This window comes from Adiantum capillus-veneris, chromosome 1 (genome assembly GCF_014529385.1).
Source record: "Adiantum capillus-veneris isolate H3 chromosome 1, ASM1452938v2, whole genome shotgun sequence".
NCBI classification, from domain to species: Eukaryota; Viridiplantae; Streptophyta; class Polypodiopsida; order Polypodiales; family Pteridaceae; genus Adiantum; species Adiantum capillus-veneris.
In genome coordinates this window covers 64118038-64138588 of record NC_140931.1, presented here as the reverse complement: position 1 = coordinate 64138588, position 20551 = coordinate 64118038, and the positions used below count along the sequence as shown (strand labels likewise).

Sequence of the window (20551 nt, the reverse complement as noted above, 5' to 3'; positions counted from 1 at the left end):
AGAGAGAGAGAGAGAGAGAGAGAGAGAGAGAGAGAGAGAGAGAGAGAGAGAGAGAGAGAGAGAGAACGCGAGTCACATCACCTGGAGCTCATGCGGGAGAAAATGCAAGGAGAATTACTACACCCAATAGCGTTGTGTCTGCAGCAGCAAGTAATTGTCTGTGTGTGTGTGTGTGTGTATGTGTGTGCACGGGCACGTGCACAAAAGAGAGAGAGAGAGAGAGAGAGAGAGAGAGAGAGAGATTTTGCAATTTTGCCGGTTATAATACACTAAAACCGATTATTTGTGGACACAGGTTCCAATAAAGCATTTCATAAGGTTCATGAATCACAAACAACCCTCAAATTTGAAGGGCAGCGTACTACTTTTCATTTTTCAAAAGGTCATAAGGAAGCTTCCTTTTCCTTTTTACACAAATTGGAAGGGCATACACCTATTTTTTCTAAATTTTTTACAATTTATATCTACACTATTCTATCTATACTCTATATAATGGAGCTTAAAATTTTCCAAGAAGGAGAGGGCCACCACGGTCAGCTCTTGGAGCGTTTGCACGGACTTGCAGTGAAAATGCACCTTTCAAATGGAATTTGGAAACTTAAGCTATGTTGTTCAGACCTATAGCCGCTCAAGTGCATGTGTGTGTGTGTGTGTGTTTGTGTGAGTGTGTGTGTGTGTGTGTGTGTGTGTGTGTGTGTGTGTGTGTGTGTGTGTGTGTGTGTGTGAGAGAGAGAGAGAGAGAGAGAGAGAGAGAGAGAGAGAGAGAGAGAGAGAGTGTGTTAGTGACTGGCACCTATGTGCGTGTGTGAGAGAGGGAGAGAGATCTGCGAGACTCAATGCTTGGGGACTCAATTGCATGAACACACACACACACACACAGAGACACAAAGAGAGAGAGAGAGAGAGAGAGAGAGAGAGAGAGAGAGAGAGAGAGAGAGAGAGAGGACGGGTCTCACACCTCACCATTTGTAAATTTTCCTTACCAGCTATGCTAGCTATGCTGGTGCTTGAAGGGTGGAATTTTCTTGGTTTGGGTACCAATATTATAACTTTCTCTGACAAGGGATCTGTGGCTCTGACAATTGAGTTGCCACTACAAAATTTGACACTAGTGGTGGGCCAAGCCTTGGATGTGGTGCTGGCGGAGCCATAAGCGTTGATTCACTCATCAACTATGTCACCCGTGGCTCTGATGTTGGTTGCTGGAACTGTGTATGTGGTGCGAGATTTGGTGATTTGCATTATGGACTCTGTCTTAGTTGGGATGCATCCAACCCTCAGGCAGCTCTTGCCTCACTGCTTGCCAAGAGAGAAAAGCTATAAGAGGAGCTTCATTAGGTTGAGAATATAGATTTGAGACCTTGTTACTACTGTTAGCCAAGTAGGGAATGTGCTACAAGGGTTTGAATGTTTCCTTTCATCAACATTAAGGCGCAAGCAATTTGAAACAACCAGAAAAGTTTCAAATGTTTCAAAAAGGGTTTGAATGTTTCCTTTCATCAAAATTGAGGTGCAAGCAATCTGAAACAACCAAAAATGTTTCAGCTTGAGGATATGTTGTTTTCCTTATTGATAGTCATGACAACTGTGGTTGAGGAGCATACATTTGGTTGTGATTCTGATGATAGAATGGATGGCATTGGTCAGATCTGCTAGTTAACTAGCCTACAAGGCATGGACCAAGTTAATATGCAAAGCATAGGTGGACACAATCCAAGGATGGTAAAAGGATCAAGCATGCAAGTGAGCTAGATTTTGATGATGATGATGATGACATTGACCGTTTATCCCGGTAATAGTTTGTGGTGGAAACTTTACTACATGTGTAGCATTCACTCTTCTCAATCAATCATGGTTTTGGATTATATATATGATTCGGCAGATTTTGTGGTTCTGAGTGGATGGTATGACTTTAGCATTAGAGGTGGGTGCTCACGCACAAGGCATGCTAAATACTTGATTCTCTAGAGTTCATCATATATAACGAAGAAGAAATTAATGATCAATAATAAGAAGATGATGATGATAAGTAAATTTTTCTTTGGATATGGCTTCTAAATGAGTGTCTCGAAGATAGTGCAAACTTTGGTATGACCTCATATGGCTGTGCCTGTTTTGCTGAAAGTTCACCTTATGGTGATCAGTGTCACTTATAGTGTGGATACAAATAGCTGAGTATCACATTTTCCATGTCATATCCAATTTGTCATGACATGAGTGCTCAAACATGTGTGCATGTGTGTGTGTGTGTGTGTGTGTGTGTGTGTGTGAGAGAGAGAGAGAGAGAGAGAGAGAGAGAGAGAGAGAGGTGGGAAAGAGGAAGAAGAAGAGATATTATAACATTGTAGGAAACATCCCAAAACGTTTTGAAGGTCTATCCGACAAATCTTGAACTTAAAAGTTGTAGAGAGAGGCATGTGACATTGGAACAATCCTAAGAGACCTTATATATTATCTGACAAGTACTAAACTTTTTTCTTTTTAGCAAATCGCACTCATTTGGTGTGAGATGACAAATTGCATCCTTATGAGTACACAGGGTCGCTTGGTCGCATTTGAACCCATGACTCGGGTCACGGAGGTCAAGCACTCAACCAACCAAGGTAGCTCCTTTGGAGAAGATGTGTAGAAACAAGCGCTAAACTTAAAACATGTTACAAGAGAGTTGAAAGATCTAACCAACAAGTTCTGAACTCAAGATATATATATATATATATAGATATATAGAGAGAGAGAGAAAGAGAGAGAGAGAGAGAAGAGATTTATACTATCTTAATCATTGGTGACCCTATGGTGTGCATGAGTTTATGCAATGGTTTGTAGGTCCACCTTAATTTCTTTATTCTGTTGTGTTAAAATGATCGAATAAATCCAAAAAGTATTGAATGTTTAAGAAAACTTGATATATATTAATGTAACATCCATTGTACTTTGATATTTTATTTATTGAAGCATAGGTTTGTTTCATAATACTAAAAGCCATGTTCATTTTTACCGCAACAACGCGCGGGTCACATACTAGTTGATGATGGACCAGGGAATGATAATGACATGACGAGGCTGAGGCTGGATTCACATATTGTCTACGTGAAGTGCTCACCCAATATCTTTTCACTCTTTTGAAGGAAGACCCATGAGTTGTTCTATTCTGTGGTCTCTTGGGCTGTTAATTCATTGGACAAATTCTCACAATAATCCCCGCATTGTGGCTTACCTCATCATCATGAACTTTTGTGAGGGAGGCACTGCATACCTAGCTAGGTACGATTGGGGGCAAGGGACCACCGGCCCTGCGGCGGGCCCCGTGGCCAGCCCCCAATCATACATGATACCTAGCTAGGTAGGTGGCGCCTCTCGAGCAGAAGTTCATGATGTTATGCATTGTATGAAAAACATTGAAAAACACTCCGTTTTATTGCATGAGAAATTTTCTAAATCTTCTTGTGGTTGTCTTGCGGTCCTAAAATTTACCGCAATCCGACTATGTTTAGCCCACGCGAGAGAGAGAGAGAGAGAGAGAGAGAGAGAGAGTTTGTTTACTACTCTGCTCTTAGGAGCACCGTTTCAAGAGCACAAGAAATCCTGTATGTGTGTGTGTGTGTGTGTGTTCTTAACATCACAACAAAACTTGTACACTTCTTGGAAGGAATCATATTGCTTCACACAGGCTCGCATCCAATTCATGTTGCTCGGAGGCATCACCTGCACAAGAGTTGTCGTCACCGCCTCAGTTGCGCGCCCACCTCATTACCCATATAGAAAATCCATCGCCTTCAGCCATATGAAGTTTTGTAGCCAACACGCAGCTCATCATGGGTCTTCACCACAATGATCAAAATGAGGTTCAGGAAAAGTATACTCATTCCATTAATCAGCACTAATTACCTTGGCATCCATCGTTTAGAGCTTCTATGAGCCATCTAAATCTCTTTTTAGATATTGGACTTGCATTGTCACTGAAAAACTCCCTAAGCATGAAGCTTTCTCTTCTTGCACTGCCAATTTGGTGTCTATCTCTCTCTGCTATCCTCATACAAGCATCCCTCACAGAGTCTACTAGCTTTGTCTTCAATGGATTTGATAGCAGAAATGTCAGCTTGAGTGGAATTGCTGAAGTGGATGGTCGGCTTGTTCGGCTTACAAACACTTCGGCCGAGCAATTAGGTCGAGCATTCTACCCAGATCCCATACACATAAAGGATGCATCGACCAATGTGGTTTCCTCTTTCAGCTCAACCTTTGTTTTCTGTATAACCCCTGTGCCGGGCACTATGGGGGGCCATGGCATGGCCTTTCTAATGTCTCCCACACTGGACTCGTGGGGAATTTCCTCAAGCCGATACCTAGGCATGTTGAATGCCTCTCAAAACGGAAACACTTCCAATCATGTCTTTGCCATCGAATTTGACACAGTGAAAGACCCTGAATTTGAAGAGATCAATGGCAACCATGTGGGTATCAATCTAAACAGCATGATTTCATTCAATTCTTCGGAGGCAGGATATTGGTCCCCATCTGCAAATGCATCCAAAACAGTGATTATTCTAACAAGTGGTGAGCCTATCCAAGCATGGGTAGACTATGATGGGCAGAGACAGCAGCTGAATGTAAGCATCGCTCCAACCGAGCATCCTCAGCCATTTATTCCACTCCTTTCTGTGATCGTTGACCTCTCTAATGTGTTGAAAGAATATACCTACGTTGGGTTTTCAGGTTCAACCGGGAACATTGTGGGCACACACAGAGTACTTTCATGGAGCTTTAACAGTAATGGAGTAGCTAAGAGCTTGGATTTGTCCAAATTACCATCTGTTTTTCCAAAGACATCCTTTCTTGCAACTACTCGATTCAAGGTACTTGTTAGCTTTGCAGTATTAGTGCCAATACTTACCCTTGGCTCTCTACTTGGGCTGCTTTTGTATAAGAGGAGCCAAAGAGAGATAGTAGAAAGCTGGGAGCTTGAGTTTGGCCTCCATAGATATAGCTACAAGGAGTTGGTGCTTGCTACAAGAAATTTCCATGAAAAGGAGCTTCTGGGAGTCGGAGGTTTTGGCCGTGTTTACAGAGGTGTGCTGCACAAGTCCAGCCTTGAAGTGGCTGTGAAGCGGCTGTCAAGAGACTCCAATCAAGGAGAGAGGGAATTTATTGCTGAGATGGCAAGCACGGGGCGTCTTCGGCACCAGAATCTCGTGCAACTTTTAGGGTGGAGTCGCCGTAAAGGTGAGTTTCTGTTGATGTATGACTTCATGCCTAATGGAAGCTTGGACAAGCTGCTTTTTGGCAAGTCTACCATAGTGTTGAGATGGGAGCAGAGAAAGAAAATTGTGGAGGGGATTGCATCAGGAATGCTATACTTGCATGAGGGATGGGAGCAGCAGATTCTTCATAGAGACATTAAGGCAAGCAATGTCTTGCTAGATGCTGATATGAACGCGAAATTGAGTGATTTTGGGCTTTGCAAGGCTATATGAACATGGGCAAAACCCACATACAACGAGGGTTGTGGGCACTTTAGGATATCTAGCACCAGAGTTTGCTAGGACAGGCAAGGCAACAACGAGCACGGATGTCTATAGCTTTGGTACTCTGCTTCTTGAAGTGGTGACAGGGCGTCGACCAATCGAGCATAGGGGTGGCAATCAGCAGGATTTCTTGCTTGTGGAAGGTGTTTGGGACCTGTGCACAAATGGGAGGCTTCTTGAAGCTGTGGACAAAAAGCTTCAGGGGTTGTTTAATGTTGAGGAAGTGCAGACAGTGCTCATATTGGGGCTTTTATGTTCTCATCCAGACCCTTCGTACAGGCCTGCAATGCGGAAAGTGGTTCAAATACTTAACAATGAGGCACCTCTCCCTCCCTTGCCGCCATTCCATGTCAATGCATCATCTCAAAGTCCGCTTGGAGATGATGGATTGTTTACATCCTACGCGTCTTCCTCACTCAAGTCATGGAGCACCTATAATGCAAGCACCCACCTAAGTGCTCGATAGGATCTATGCCTGACCTGTAGGTGAGGCATCATCGGCTTTGGTGACGCTTCAAAGTTTGACAGGTTGCCGAACTGCGATGGCACCAACAAGCTCCTTGAGATGATCATGGCTTGGCATTTCGTAACCATTCGAGGGTTGCAATTGAAGAGCTCTCTGCAAATACCTCAAATTTGGGTAAGTCTTTGTAGTGTGTGCAGTCTTTTATTGGTGGCAGTAAGTAGCTGTGCAAGTTTTTCAAATAGGCAAACAATTCCCAGCTTTCTGCAGAAGCAAATGTGTAAATCTATTGAAGCGCTTTGGTGCCTATAATTCACAAGAAGATTTATGATTTTTTTTCATGTAAGAAAACGGAGTCTTTTTCATTGTTTTTCATACACTGCATAAGATCATGAGTTTCTAGTTGAGAGGCACCACATACCTAGCTAGGTACAATTGGGGACAGGGGACCACCTGGCCGACGGTCCCTACCCCCAATCGTACCTAGCTAGGTATGGGGTGCCTCCCTCGCAGAAGCTCATGATGTTGAGGTACGTCACAATGTGAGAATTTGTCCAAAACTTCAGTGCTACATATGCCTCTCTCATAGTACAAAATGGCCACTATACATCCAAATTTAGCTGAATCCTCAGAGGGCCATGCTCTCTTGGGCATCAACATAGCCCACGTGGCCTAAATTTTCACGTTGCCATGACCAGAGGTTGCTCAACAACAGGCTGAAAAATGTTGTGACAGATCTTACATTAGAGATTTTTTTGGCAGCTGCCACACTACAATTTCTGTCAACGTGTATCGTCACAAGCTTTGTGGAAGGACGTGGCTTTTAGTTAGCTATTGGGGTAATATGTAAAATGGCTCTTGTCACCATAGTTGTAATTTACATGGCATGTGTTTGTGCAGATGCAAAGGAGTTGTTTCATGTTTAACATGATGATCAAGCTAAGCATATTAGTATTTGCGTCCAAAACAATTTGGTTGTGTGATTGTATTTAATATTTGATGGGGTTCAAAAGGGGGGCTATGTTTATGTGAAAACTTTATAAACAGATTATTGGAGATGTTTATGAATTAAAAAGCATCGTTTGGTGAAAATTAAGGACACGCTAAAAGAGGGTTTTTTTAACCTTTTGTAAGTTACATATAATATTTCCTAGTAGTTCTTGCATTATATATCTCAATCCTTTCCCAAGCCAAACGATTATGACTGATACCCGCAGAGTCCACTATGTAAAAATTCCAAATCCCTTAACTACTTGCATATTTTCATGTATTATATGTACCCTTTACGTATGTATTTTTGTAAAACAAACTAGCCCTTATGTATGGATATTTTCACTTTCTCGATCAAAAACCCCTTTATGTAAGTACATTTTTCTGTAAATGTACCTAATTACAAATCCCTTAATTTGTTCGCACGTGCTATCTTACATATTTCCTAGTGGACACCTTGGGGATAGATGCACGTCATGCACAACTTAAATTTTGAAAATTGGGTCTAGATATTTAGAGACAAAGTTATTTGATGGATGATGTACACAAGAGGAAATGAGAGCCAAACTAGGCATTACAACGTATTCTAGAAAGAATCTACATGCATTGTGAGTCGTAGAGAAACTTTGCAAAAGGACATAGGGTGACAAGCTATTGACACTATGAGAGATCGTGGTGTTTACCACGGGCCATTACCGCAAAACAAGAGAGAGGAATTCAAAATGAGGAGAGAGAATCCTTTTGATGCTGAAGCGGCACTTTACCGCAAATATTACCGCGTAAATTTTCGCGATTATTGCTGCTCACATTACCGCTAAGACAAGCTGGACCCCCTTCCCCCTCCCTCTCCCGCGGGTTTCCATTTAACTCCAATACAACTCCTACACTCTCCAGAATGCTTGCTCACTTCACTTAATCTCTCTTTCACTCTAAAAATTCTATACATAAATCATTGAACTCACAACAAAACCATTACAAATACTATTCATAAGCACATAACGAAACATTTGCAAATTAATCATATACTACACCAAGTGAAAGAATGGAGAGTTTTATTAATTCTCATCTTGTATAAGATCTCTACAAGCACTAGGATCCATATTTAGACCCATAGTATTCAAATCAATAAACAAATTTAGAGATTCTTCCTCCTCTCCATCATCTCCTGTAGAATCATCATCGCTTTCTCCCTCTTCCTCCTGCTCAAGATGACTATTTGCAAGGCTTGGCTGACCTTCTTCAACTTCTACTACATCTTCCTCTGCATCTTGTGGTGATGGTATGATGGGATCAATTACTGGCTCAATGTCCATCTCTGCAAAGATAGATCTACCCCATGGCGTGACTGGAATGACATACCAAAGTCTTCTTTGATATATACATGGCACATAAAAGGCCTGTACGTCACACACTAAGAATAAGCTGATATACATAACTTAAATTTTTAATTTAAGTTAATTGCACATAGCCTAAATTACCTGCTCGCAACTACTAGGATACACCAAGTTGTCAGTTTTTCCCAGATGGAATTGGGTGGAATCCACCATAATGAGCCCATTTTCATGTCTTTTGACCTCACCCGCAAACCATCGACACTCAAAAGAGAAATTTGTGAAAAGATCTGAAATCCACTTTGATTATTCTCTCTATAGTACCACAATATCGGACCTCATCTATTGTTGTGTCAAAGTTTCCCATCACGCCACAATCATTAGTGGTCCGACGCTCATCTATCTTGCGGGTGCGAAAATGTCGGCCTTCGGACCAAATGGAGTTGAAAATGAGACCCTACAATCACAATGCATAAGAGGTTACATCGCATTTCATTAAGTGATTTGCATACATGCATACATAACATATACACACTCACCTTGCGCAAGCATCCTCGCGCATACTCCCATTCTTTAGGGCTTATTTGTTCTCCTTGTGCTTTGGCATTGGTCATGGCATTATGGATCCACTCTACTTGAATCAAGTCAGGATATTTTGCAAGATCTTTAGGAAAAGGAGGTGCACGTCTACCTCCATGGGACCTCTTCCATGCATCTCTATCCCTTTCTCTAGCTGCGCGGGCTTCCAAGTACATATTGACCCATTTGGTCATGATAGTGGCATTGAGTAAAGAGTAGTTGTTGACTATGGCATGAAACTCTCTATCCATGACCAAGAGTGAGCCTTTTCCACTGGGAATGGTTGAGTGCTTCCTAGGATCCTCTTCTTCACTCCACAGACGAGGCAATGATGGATCCACTGTGATGAGATACTATAAGACATACACAATTGCCTCTTGCACCACCCAACCTTCTGCCATGCTCGCCTGAAAACATTAAAACCACATATTTTTATTAGTAACTCCATAGCGTATAAATGCTATCTATATTGTATTTATTTTGCATACCTCCGATTATGACCTCAATCTAACAAAATCCTTTAAAGTCTTCAAGAATCTCTCCAAGAAGAACATCCATCTAGAGTGAACCACCCCACAAATGGCAATCTCCTCAACAAGGTGAAGCAATAGGTGTATTTGGCTAACAAGGATTGTACGTGGGAATGCATCCTCAATAGCACACACTGCCTCTACTGCTAGCTGATGGGCTACTTGTATGGCTTCTACTTCTATCTCCTTGGAGCACATATATAGTACTTGAAAAAACCCCATTACCTCACAATCTCACCCACTTTGAATATTGCAGCCTTCACCTTAGTGTCCCCATAACCACTAATAGTTATGGGAAGTACAAACTACAAGCAATAAAACATCTTAGTGAATGTCAACCTATATACAAGGACACATAGACACCACAAACTGTTCTACTCTTACCTGAAGGATTTTATGCCAATCATGGGATTTCAATCCATACAATTGAGTGAAGCCACCCTTTTTGGTTTTTGTGAAAGCACCTTTGAGTAACCGCATATATCCTGTTGGAGTTCTGATGGATGCAATAACTTGCTTTTTCCGCTCTTGGTCTGCCTTTGACATTATCCACGGTGCTTTTTGGAGAATCATCTTTCCCCACTCCCCCATGCGGGGCGTGGCTGAAGGGGGGAGACGTCTAATGGCTCTTAAATCTTTCCTAGCACCCAATGAATCCTTCTTGCCAATTATGTGATCCCATATAGCATGCCCAACATTTTTAAATACATGCATAGGGTCCAATAAGTGTTGAATTTTCAACGAAGCCCAAAAGGGGAGCGACAGGAAGATTGAGTACCTCGACATACCCTTTGGCAACCCATTGGGAGGCGGTGAGGTACCATGATGCTCCTCCCAATGCTTCGCCCAATCAACCATGTTCCAATGGAATGGCTGCACTCCATTGATAGGGGGAGCATATCTACGATGTGAAGGAGGTAGGAAGCGATGGTTGTTGGGATTGATCACCTTCCCAAAAAGAGGAGGTCTCTCTGTCACAAGGGAAGGGCCACAAGTGGGACACGCACTATGTCCAGATGTTGCCAATCCTGCCAAGAGGTAAACAAACGTTACACATGAGATGATAAACCTAAAGCAAAGAGTATAATTAACATGTGCATACTTACGAGATACCTCTCCAAATCCTGGGTAATCATGCATGGTCCACATGAGGATGCACTTGATGACGGCTTTGCGGTCTCATGGTGACCATGAAATGTCAATGACATCTATGCCTCTCCATAGTTCTTGAAGATCATCAATAAGAGGCTGCAGCTAGATATACATCCATGTTTTTTACCTTGTGCTTTCCTGGAATGAGAAGTGATAGTAAAATGTTTCCCTTTTTTGTTGCCTCCCAAGGCGGAATATTGTAGTTTACAACAACCACCGGCCAAGTGCTCCATGAAGTAGAGCGGTGCCCAAATGGATTCACTCCATCACTAGCTAACCCAATCCTCAAGTGATGAGGCTCATCCCTGAACTCTGGCCATGTGTTGTCTATGTGCTTCCACGCTGGTGAGTCAGCTGGCACTCTCATAATACCATCTGTGGAGCGATTTTTTGCATGCCAACTCAGAAGCTCGCTCGTACCCTTCGATCTAAACATGTGTTGGATGCGAGGGATGAGTGGAAAATGCCTCAAAAATTTACGTGGAATTCTGTTGCTCTGCATTCCTTCTTTGAACCTAGGCTCCCCGCACGATGGACATGTGTCACAATCGGCATGCTCATTACGAAAGAGCACACAATCGTTCACGCAAGCATGAATGCGATCATAATCCATCCCTAATTCAGTCACCACTTCGCGGGCTTTTCGTCTGTTCTCTGGCATGTAATTGCCAGCTGGCAACATCTTTCCTAGCAATCTATCACAAGAAGAAAGTACATTAGAAGCTAATTTATGTACTCCACAAGCATCCTTCACAATCTGTATACATACCTCAAAAGTGCGTCGACACTAGCATTGCTCCATCCAAACATCGCTGAAGATTAAGGACTTCGAGATATACCCTAAAATGGAGTAAGAGCATCTATCATATAGTGCGGTGTGTGCCGAATCGAGTAGCTCACTCCTCGTTCGCTCGGAAGCTTCTTTGCATGCACACTCTGGTTCATGCTCCTCCTCTTGTGCAAAGAGATCCTCAACCATTCTATGCAAATGGTCGTCTTCTGCATCCACGTAAGGAGATGGGATGTGGTGACTCGGATAAGAGGGAGCAGCAGTACTTGGCTGATTTGATGTGCTTCCTCTCTCTCTAATGGATTCTTGGCGCATGCGCTCGTCCACCCTCCTTTCCCCTCCTCCACCAACCACACGCCAATGAGGGGTGACGTCAATACCCCCTACAATTCCACTACAAGAGGCTCTTCACATTAGCGACGCTCACACAGCGACGCTCAAAAAAAAAAAAATCCCGGCGTCGCTATGAGCGTCGCTATAAGCGTCGCTATGAGCGTCGCAAATTTACAAAGAAATTTGCGACGCTCATAGCGACGCTTATAGCGACGCTCATAGCGACGCAAGCTGGGGTAAAAAAAATAACCGAGCGCGCCCAAAAACTCAGATCTCAGATCTGAGTTTTTCGGCGCCCTCAAGCAAAGAGCAGGTAACGCTCTCCCTCACTCTCTCTCTCTCTCTCTCTCTCTCTCTCTCTTTTTCTTTTACACACACACACACACACACACACACACACACACACACACACGAGGAGAGGAAGGAGAGCCAGGTATGCTCCTTCCCTCTCCTCATTCTCATGTTCCCTTCCCCTCTTTCTCTCTCCCTCGCTCTCTCTCTCACACACACACATACACACACACACACATAGTGTTTTTGAGAGAGAGAGAGAGAGAGAGAGAGAGAGAGAGAGAGAGAGAGCGAGAGAGAGTGCAAAAACGCACACACATACATAAACAAAGAATGCACACACACATTGAGAGAGAAAAAGAGAGAGAGAGCATGCATAAACAAAAAACGCACGCATTGAGAGAGGAAAAGAGAGAGAGAACATGCATAAACAAAAAACGCACACATTGAGAGAGGAAAAGAGAAAGAAAACATGCATACGATCCAAAAAAACGCACACACATTGAGAGAGAAAGAAAGAGAAACTAAGGGAGCGTCGTAGGAAACTAATTAAAATTAAAAGACCTAAAGATCTAGCCGACGAGGAGTTGAACTGAAGACCTATTATTCAAGAGAGAAATGGCATAATCAATCTATCATAGTTGGCATGGGTGATAGAAAGGTTATACCATTTATCTCTTTTTATTGGCACACACATCCACACACGCGCACACACACAGGAAGAAGAGAGTTATAACGTCGTAGGAAACTATCTTAAAAGACGTTAAAGATTAGGTTATATGTAGACTTACATTAAATTAGATTTAGGTTTATTTTTAACTAGATTTACGTTTATTTAAGCTAGATTTAGATTTACGTTATATTAGATTAGATGCGGGTCTCCATAGACTGCGATGCCTGCATGAAGCGGGTGAAGAAAGCCCTCAATGGAATATAGGGTATTGCTGCCTTCACTCATGGTGGGCTCCGTCGATCCAAAAGTACTGGTGAAATGTCTTCAGAAGATAGGGAAGAAGGTGGATCTTCAGGGCGGCAAGAGTACACTACATCCCCGACACAATGACCATCTAGACAACCTCTAGTCATTAGACTTACGTTAAATTAGATTTAGCTTTATTTTTAGTTAGATTTACGTTTATTTAGATTTACGCTTATTTACGTTAGATCGAGTCCACGCAAGAATTACTTACGGTTTAGGGTTTAGAGTTAGACGAACAGTGGAAAGATCTACTGTGAAAAGATGTTAAGATGAAGTGAAGTGCTACAGCTAGAGAAGAGGCAAAGGGATTTTGTCCACTACATGCAGTATCATGTAGACGTGGGTGTCTAGATTTCTTGTACCCACAAATATAGGTATTGACCAATAAAGACGAGATTATAACCCGGTGGTTCTGATCTCCGTGCACCTCTAGACCGAGGTGTGCGGGGATTGGACATGACTAGAGAATGTGAGGTAAAGAGAGAGAGAGAGAGAGAGAGAGAGAGAGAGAGAGAGAGAGAGAGAGAGAGAGAGAGAGAGAGAGAGAGAGAGAGAGAGAGATAAGACGAAGAATGCCAATAGAATATTAAATTTGTTGTCTAGGTTATAAGTTTTTTATCCTCATTATGAGTAGCGACGAGGATGTGGGACCGTCCAACCGAAACACCTATCTCTCAACGAGGGTCTTATGTCCTTGTAATCAATGCAAGCATGCTGTGCGACGGACAAGACGTGTTTCTTTGCAGCACGTTCGCGAATTTGGCGAGTTTGATCCATCTATTATAGATCGAGTTGTTGCCAATTATAACTCGTCGGACTCTGACGCTGGCCAACAAGCAGCAATCTTGCAACCCAATAGACGTATTCGCAGGCGCTTTGGTCAAGCAGCATATGTGAGGCCACAAGATGTAGCCTCTGACAGCTCGGGGGATGATCATGCAGAGCACATTCCCAACGAGGCAATGTTTGAGCCCGAGATTGATGAAATGATCGAGACGATCATGGATTCAGAAAGGCTTATCTATGATGATATGAAAAGTGAAGCCGATACATCATTGTATAATGGAGCACGTATGTCTAGATTGAAAGCACTCCTGGTTCTTCTCAACATGCAGGCAAAGTTTGGATGGAGTGACACTAGCGTCACAGCGCTTTTCAGGTGATCTATTACAATTAGTTTACTTTAATAGAACTCTAAATGTATAATGATCTGATAGATTTTTACACGACTGTATCATATTTTTATGTTGTGTAGATTGCTGAAAGAGCACATTCTACCAGCTGACAATGTGATGCCCGATTCCCGAGATGAAGCAAGAAAGATTTTGCGAAACTTGGGGATGGATTACAATTCTATCCACACTTATCCTAATGACTGCATTCTTTTCAGAGGGGAATACACAGACATGGAGAAGTGTCCGAAATGTGATTCCGAAAGATATCGAGTAGATCTCCACGGGACAAAAATTCCACAAAAGGTTTTGCGACATTTTCCTTTGCTTCCTCGCATCAAGCATTTCTTCGAATGTAAGTCCATGGCCGCCCTAGCATCATGGCATGAGGAGAATAAATCTTCGGATGGTGTGCTACGAATTCCTGCAGATTGCGCAGCCTGGAAACATATAGATGGAACATGGTCGGATTTTGCCAGGGAAGCTCGAAATTTGCGCTTAGGCCTGGCTATGGATGGCGTAAATCCATTTGGTCAAAGATCAACATCTTACAGTGTATGGCCCGTTGTCATCTTCAACTACAACATTCCCCCGTGGTTGACTACGAAGAAGGGGCACCTATGGCTAAGCTTGATTGTGCCAGGGCGATATAAAGTGGGGAATATGGATGTGTATCTTCGTCCACTATTGGAAGAGCTACAACAATTGTGGATTGGCATAGAGGTGGTGGATATGAGCCGACACACAGGACGACGGAATGCTTTGATCAGAGGTATTCTAATGTGGACCATGCATGACTATCCCGGGCTAACAGAATGCTCAGGTGATCTATTGACACTCCTCTCTCAGACACTGTAAATCTTGTTTTTCCCCATAGTTGATCTATTATCATGTGTATACATGCAGGGCTTCAAACAAGCGGATACAGAGCATGTGTCACATGTGGACCTAGACTGAATGCACGTAGGGCACCCTCACTGAAGAAGCAAATCTACGAAGGTCATCAAGCGTATCTTCCGGAGAATCATGTGTTACGCGACGGCTTTTTGGGAAGAGAGCCACCAAGGATGTCTGCACAAGCATGGTTAGAGCAGAAGGAGATGTGCGATGACGGATTGCCTCCAGGGATGAAGAGACTATCTCTATGGTACGAGTTACCATACTGGCCCCGACTCGTGATCAATCACTTGCTCGATCCAATGCACATATTCAAGAATGTGGGTAATCTACTATGGGACCATTTGACCGGCAAGAAAGATACTTTGGGAGCCAGAGTTGACCTTAGAAATGTGGATCGTATGGAGCAATATTGGCCGCAAACAACGTCTGATGGATCGATAAAACTTCCTAAAGCACCATGGATTTTCACAGGAGCCCAAGAACGCAAAGTAAAAGAGGCCATTCGATCTTTGCGGACCCCCACTGGCGTAATGCACTCGCTCCGAACGTGTTTTACTAAGGGCACTTATAGTAGCCAGACAGCTGTCACTAGACTAGCGACTTGCAGTGCATGTACATGTGCTTGCTAAAGCAAGCTAAAAAACCCACAAAAAGAAATCCCACACGCCCTTTTGACATCGGGTGTCATGTCCATATTTACAAATTTACAAAAAACGGGGTGTCAGAAATGCGTCCAACAATGTGCGTTCAAGAGGTAATTAATAATACCCCAATATACATACTATACTTACACTGTGAGCCTAAACCCCCACCCCCCTCTGTATGTATACATTTTTATACATTTTGGTCTTTTAATAATCCTCTCCGGTTAACTCATGTGATATCATACACATTCTAAAAAGTGACCGCCTCGGGGCTTATGCAGCATAGCAATTGCACTTGCATATATACCTCGACACCAATTTTGACCTAGATTGATAGATTTTGAGTATCATGGATTGTGAGGCCCTATTTGATAGGTTGTTGTGTGAGATAGGGGGATTGCCTATATACATACATGTAGACACTCAGTAGAGATACATTTAGACACACAGTTTCTAAATGCTTAGAGCCCAAGCACAATCGACCTTGCCAGATCACTTTCTTGATGGTTTTGGTACATCTTATAGATGCACGAATGACGAGATTCCAGAGCTTGTGACGTTAGCCCTTTGTGAGGATTGTCCATACATCTTTGAGCTACCAGAGATTGTATCTTTAGACCTGTTTGAGACTGGACCATTGTATGCTGATGAGGATCAGAAGATGTACATGAGGAATAAAGTTAGATTTGGAGAGTATCCTCCCTATGACACAGCGAGTGCTACCACACCAAGCTCCTTGTGGGATACCTATAGGATAATTTATGATGAGGCTACCTATATATTGTTGTGTGGACTACACTATTACTCTTTGCGTAGTGGTTCTATTTGAGCCTATAGGAGATCTGATGACCCACAGCCATATTCACAACTTAGATCACCTCCAAGATTCACACCATGCAGACCATCTATAAGATAGACATTTGCTAAGATCATGGCAGAGTCACGGGCACATATTGAGTGCACAAGTTGGAGCCTTACCAGCGGACCGCTAGAGTTACCATGCACAAAAACAGCCACATCACAGGCTAAATGTGACTAGTACACATGCTAGAGCGGCTACTCAATCAGAAGCCGCTGCGGTGGTGCCAGACGAGCATCAAGATGCTACTACTCTATATGGGGTGCATGCAGAGGAGCTACAAAATGAAACAGAGGATATGTGTTTAAACGGAGAGCTCTATATAGATATAGGAAGTTATGCTGAGTTATGCGAGGATGAGAGAGAGATCTCTTAAAGCCACAAATATTGTATTTGAACAATTTTGCTCCGTGCTGTAAAAGCTCTAGCTCTCTAAGTAGCTTCCATGGTGTGTAACGCTCTTTTCTACTCGCGCTCACATCTTTTGATTGAAAATTCTGAGTTTTCGACTTGCCTCTTCTACCACTCGATTCATTGCGTCATTGTATTTATATGCGTCATTACGTCATTGTATTTAATGGTCTTTGCGTCATTGTCTACTCTATTCATTCAATATTAAGTTTAAATATTCGTGTGTTTAATGCAGGTATGGATGATGAGGAGTTTCTTTCTTCTTTGTCACCGCAGCAGAGACAGTGGTACGTGGAGCGTCATCGCTCTGGCGCATCATCGCGCGTTCCTACACCATCCGCATCTCCCTCTCTTTCGGAGCATTCGGCGCGCTCCGAAGCTTCGGCGTCGACGAGACGAGCGTCACACTCGTCTAGACACCGGCGCTCTAGTGGTGGCGGTGGCGGTTGTTGTGGGGATTCCGCCACCGATGCCTCCACACCGCCTCGTGTTCGACGAGGCTCTTTACCCTCCCCTTCTTTGCCCACCCCCACACCAGCCACAGCATCGCCGTCTACGCCAGGTGTTGCACGGCTGACTGTTCCTAGAAGCTACACACCTCTACCTACTCCGCCAGGAGCCACCCCACTCGACACTCCTCGCTTCGGCGCCCAGACGCCGATGGAGACACCTGACGTCCGTACCCCCATCGACACGCCGCTAGAGACCCCTGCCGGGACACCCAGGTTCATGCATCACCGGCAGAGGGCTTGCCTTACTCCGTCGACATCAGCGGCGGCATCATCATGGATGATGACGGCAAGAAGGTGATCTCGCGCATGCGTGGTCTTTGCTCTCAGCTGTTTAGACACTATATACTAAACAAATGGAGTGAAGTACCAAGTGATTTAAAAAACAGAGTCATCAGCATACTTCATGATGAGTTTCCCGTTCCAACACGGGATCAGCGCTTCAATGAAGACCTGATGAAGATTCGAATGCGCGAATACTGCAAACACAAGCGTTCCGAAGTGCAAAAAGCAATCAAGAATGGGTGGAATAGGCCAGATTGGCTGGCCAAAGAAGATTGGAAGAATGCGAAGAAAGCAGCGCGCGAGAATCCCGACAAGTGGAAGCAACAAAAGGATGCAGCCAGAGCGCGAGTAGAGGCAGGGAGCTCGCACCACTTGGGGAGCGGTGGATGGGCATCATTTGAGGCCGATTTTGTAAGTCTTTTCACATTGCTCTTTATGCATGTTCGATAGTTTAGGGTTTATGAGTTTTTTAGTTCTAACATAATGAAATCTTTGTATGTTTTGACAGTGGTCGATGACAGGACGTGATCCCACACCGTACGAGCGCGAGTACGTAGGCAGGAAGGGCTTAAATGCCCTGATGGACATTCTAAGTTCTCGCGGCGGCATGGTTAGTATTAGGGTTTACTCTTTTTTATTTTTTGTATTGTTTTATAAATGTCGTTATATGTTTATATTTACTGAAAACTGTCTTATTGTCTTTTTTTGCAGAATCCGACAGATACGCCGCTTGGACGCGATGAGACGTCTGATTAGACGACGTCAGTTTAGCCGTAGCTAGATAGCATTAGTTTAGGGTTTCTCATAGCTTATGTATCATGAGACGGATTTTATACGTCTTTTTGAACCATGTATATTATTACATTTGTCACCGCAATTCCTTTTGCCAATCAATTCTTTATGCCTATGATGTTGTACAATTGTCATTATTACATTTGCCAATCAATTCAGTTTGTCTATGATGTGTACAATTGTCAATTTTGCAAACAATGCGTCTTGTGGGTGACTATTTTGGGTCTATTATTTACCTTTGCACTTTTTTTAAAAAGTGAATCAAGTACAATATGGTTGATGGGTGGCAGGGCATTCAATGCCCTGCCACCAAAAAAATATTCTCTCAGGCGTCGCTATAAGCGTCGCTATTTATGGCTTTGTAGCGTCGCTATATGCGTCGCTATACTCTTCTGTGAGAGCGTCGCTATCTTCGTCGCTATAGGCGTCGCTATGAGCGTCGCTATATAGCGACGCCTATAGCGACGGCTATAGCGATGCCTATAGCAACGCAGATAGCGACGCTTTTAGCGACGGTTATAGCGACGCCGGGGGTTATAAAAACCCAGTGTATTTCCGTCGCTAAGAGCGTCACAAGAGCACACAACCTCTTGTAGTGTTCGCGGATCGTCTGTTTCCATCCGTGCACGCTTGCGAGGATCATCCCATAGTCCATAATCTTCTACATGGCTTAAGCATATCCGTCGAAGTCGAGCAATGGCGCGTTTGCACCACACGCATGGGCATGGTAATCGCTCGGCCAACCACCGTGATCTATCCGGTTCAGTGGACGGGCCAAAATCATCCCAAGCAACCTACATTAATAAATTACATACACTAATTAAAATCAAATGTTAATAAAATATCAGTAAAAAGTAAAAATTAAACTTTTAGGTAAAAATGTCATTTTCAAAGTACTAGGAATACTTTCATTTTATATATATTTTATAAAAAACATAGTACCAATAGATTTTGAGGGTCAATAGTAATAATGTCAAAACGTGGCCATCTATTTATATGGCCCGAATTTGCGCCGCGGTAATAGACGCGGTAATGATTGCGGTAAGGAGATGCCCTTAAAATGGAGTAAGAGCATCTATCATATAGTGCGGTGTGTGCCGAATCAAGTAGCTCACTCCTCGTTCGCTCGGAAGCTTCTTCGCATGCACACTCTGGTTCATGCTCCTCCTCTCGTGCAAAGAGATCCTCAACCATTCTATGCAAATGGTCGTCTTCTGCATCCACATAAGGAGATGGGATGTGGTCACTCGGATAAGAGGGAGCAGCAGTACTTGACTGATTTGATGTGCTTCCTCCCTCTCTAATGGATTCTTGGCGCGTGCGCTCTTCCACCCTCCTTTCCTCTCCTCCACCAACCACACGCCAATGAGGAGTGATGTCAATAGCCCCTACAATTCGCCGATCGTTTGTTTCCATCCGTGCACGCTTGCAAGGATCATCCCATAGTCCATAATCTTCTACATGGCTCAAGCATATCCGTCGAAGTTGAGCAATGGCGCATTTGCACCGCACGCATGGGCATGGTAAGCGCTCGGCCAACCACCATGATCTATCCGGTTCAGTGGACGGGCCAAAATCATCCCAAGCAACCTACATTAATAAATTACATACACTAATTAAAATCAAATGTTAATAAAATATCAGTAAAAAGTAAAAATTAAACTTTTAGGTAAAAATGTCATTTTCAAAGTACTAGGAATACTTTCATTTTATATATATTTTATAAAAACATAGTACCAATAGATTTTGAAGATCAATAGTAATAATGTCAGAACGTGGCCATCTGTTTATATGGCCCGAATTTGCGCCGCGGTAATAGACGCGGTAATGATTGCGGTAAGCCAGCGGTAATACTCGCGGTAATAGGAGCGAAAAATCAAATTTCAAATTTTTTTATAAATAGGGGCACCCACGTGCCCCGCGATGTTCAAAGCCCTAAAATTCGAATTTCATCGTCTTCTCCATAGAAGCCGAGAGTGCGAACCTCACAACCTTGAGCTCTTCCTTCATCTCTACTCT

General features: G+C 43.3%; 1 protein-coding gene and 1 pseudogene across 1 annotated transcript; both read left to right on the top strand.

Annotated features, from left to right (window-relative positions):
- The first annotated feature begins 3392 nt into the window (after positions 1–3392).
- Positions 3393–6319, top strand: LOC147464909 (L-type lectin-domain containing receptor kinase IV.2 pseudogene; annotated as a pseudogene).
- Positions 6320–17906: 11587 nt separating this feature from the next.
- LOC147464908 (uncharacterized) lies at positions 17907–18622 on the top strand. The gene is made up of 3 exons (XM_086510410.1): positions 17907–18151; positions 18249–18350; positions 18452–18622. Exons 1-3 carry the CDS (start codon positions 17912–17914, stop codon positions 18494–18496), a joined length of 387 nt encoding a protein of 128 aa, XP_086366536.1. The 5' UTR covers positions 17907–17911; the 3' UTR covers positions 18497–18622.
- The last annotated feature ends 1929 nt before the right edge of the window (positions 18623–20551 follow it).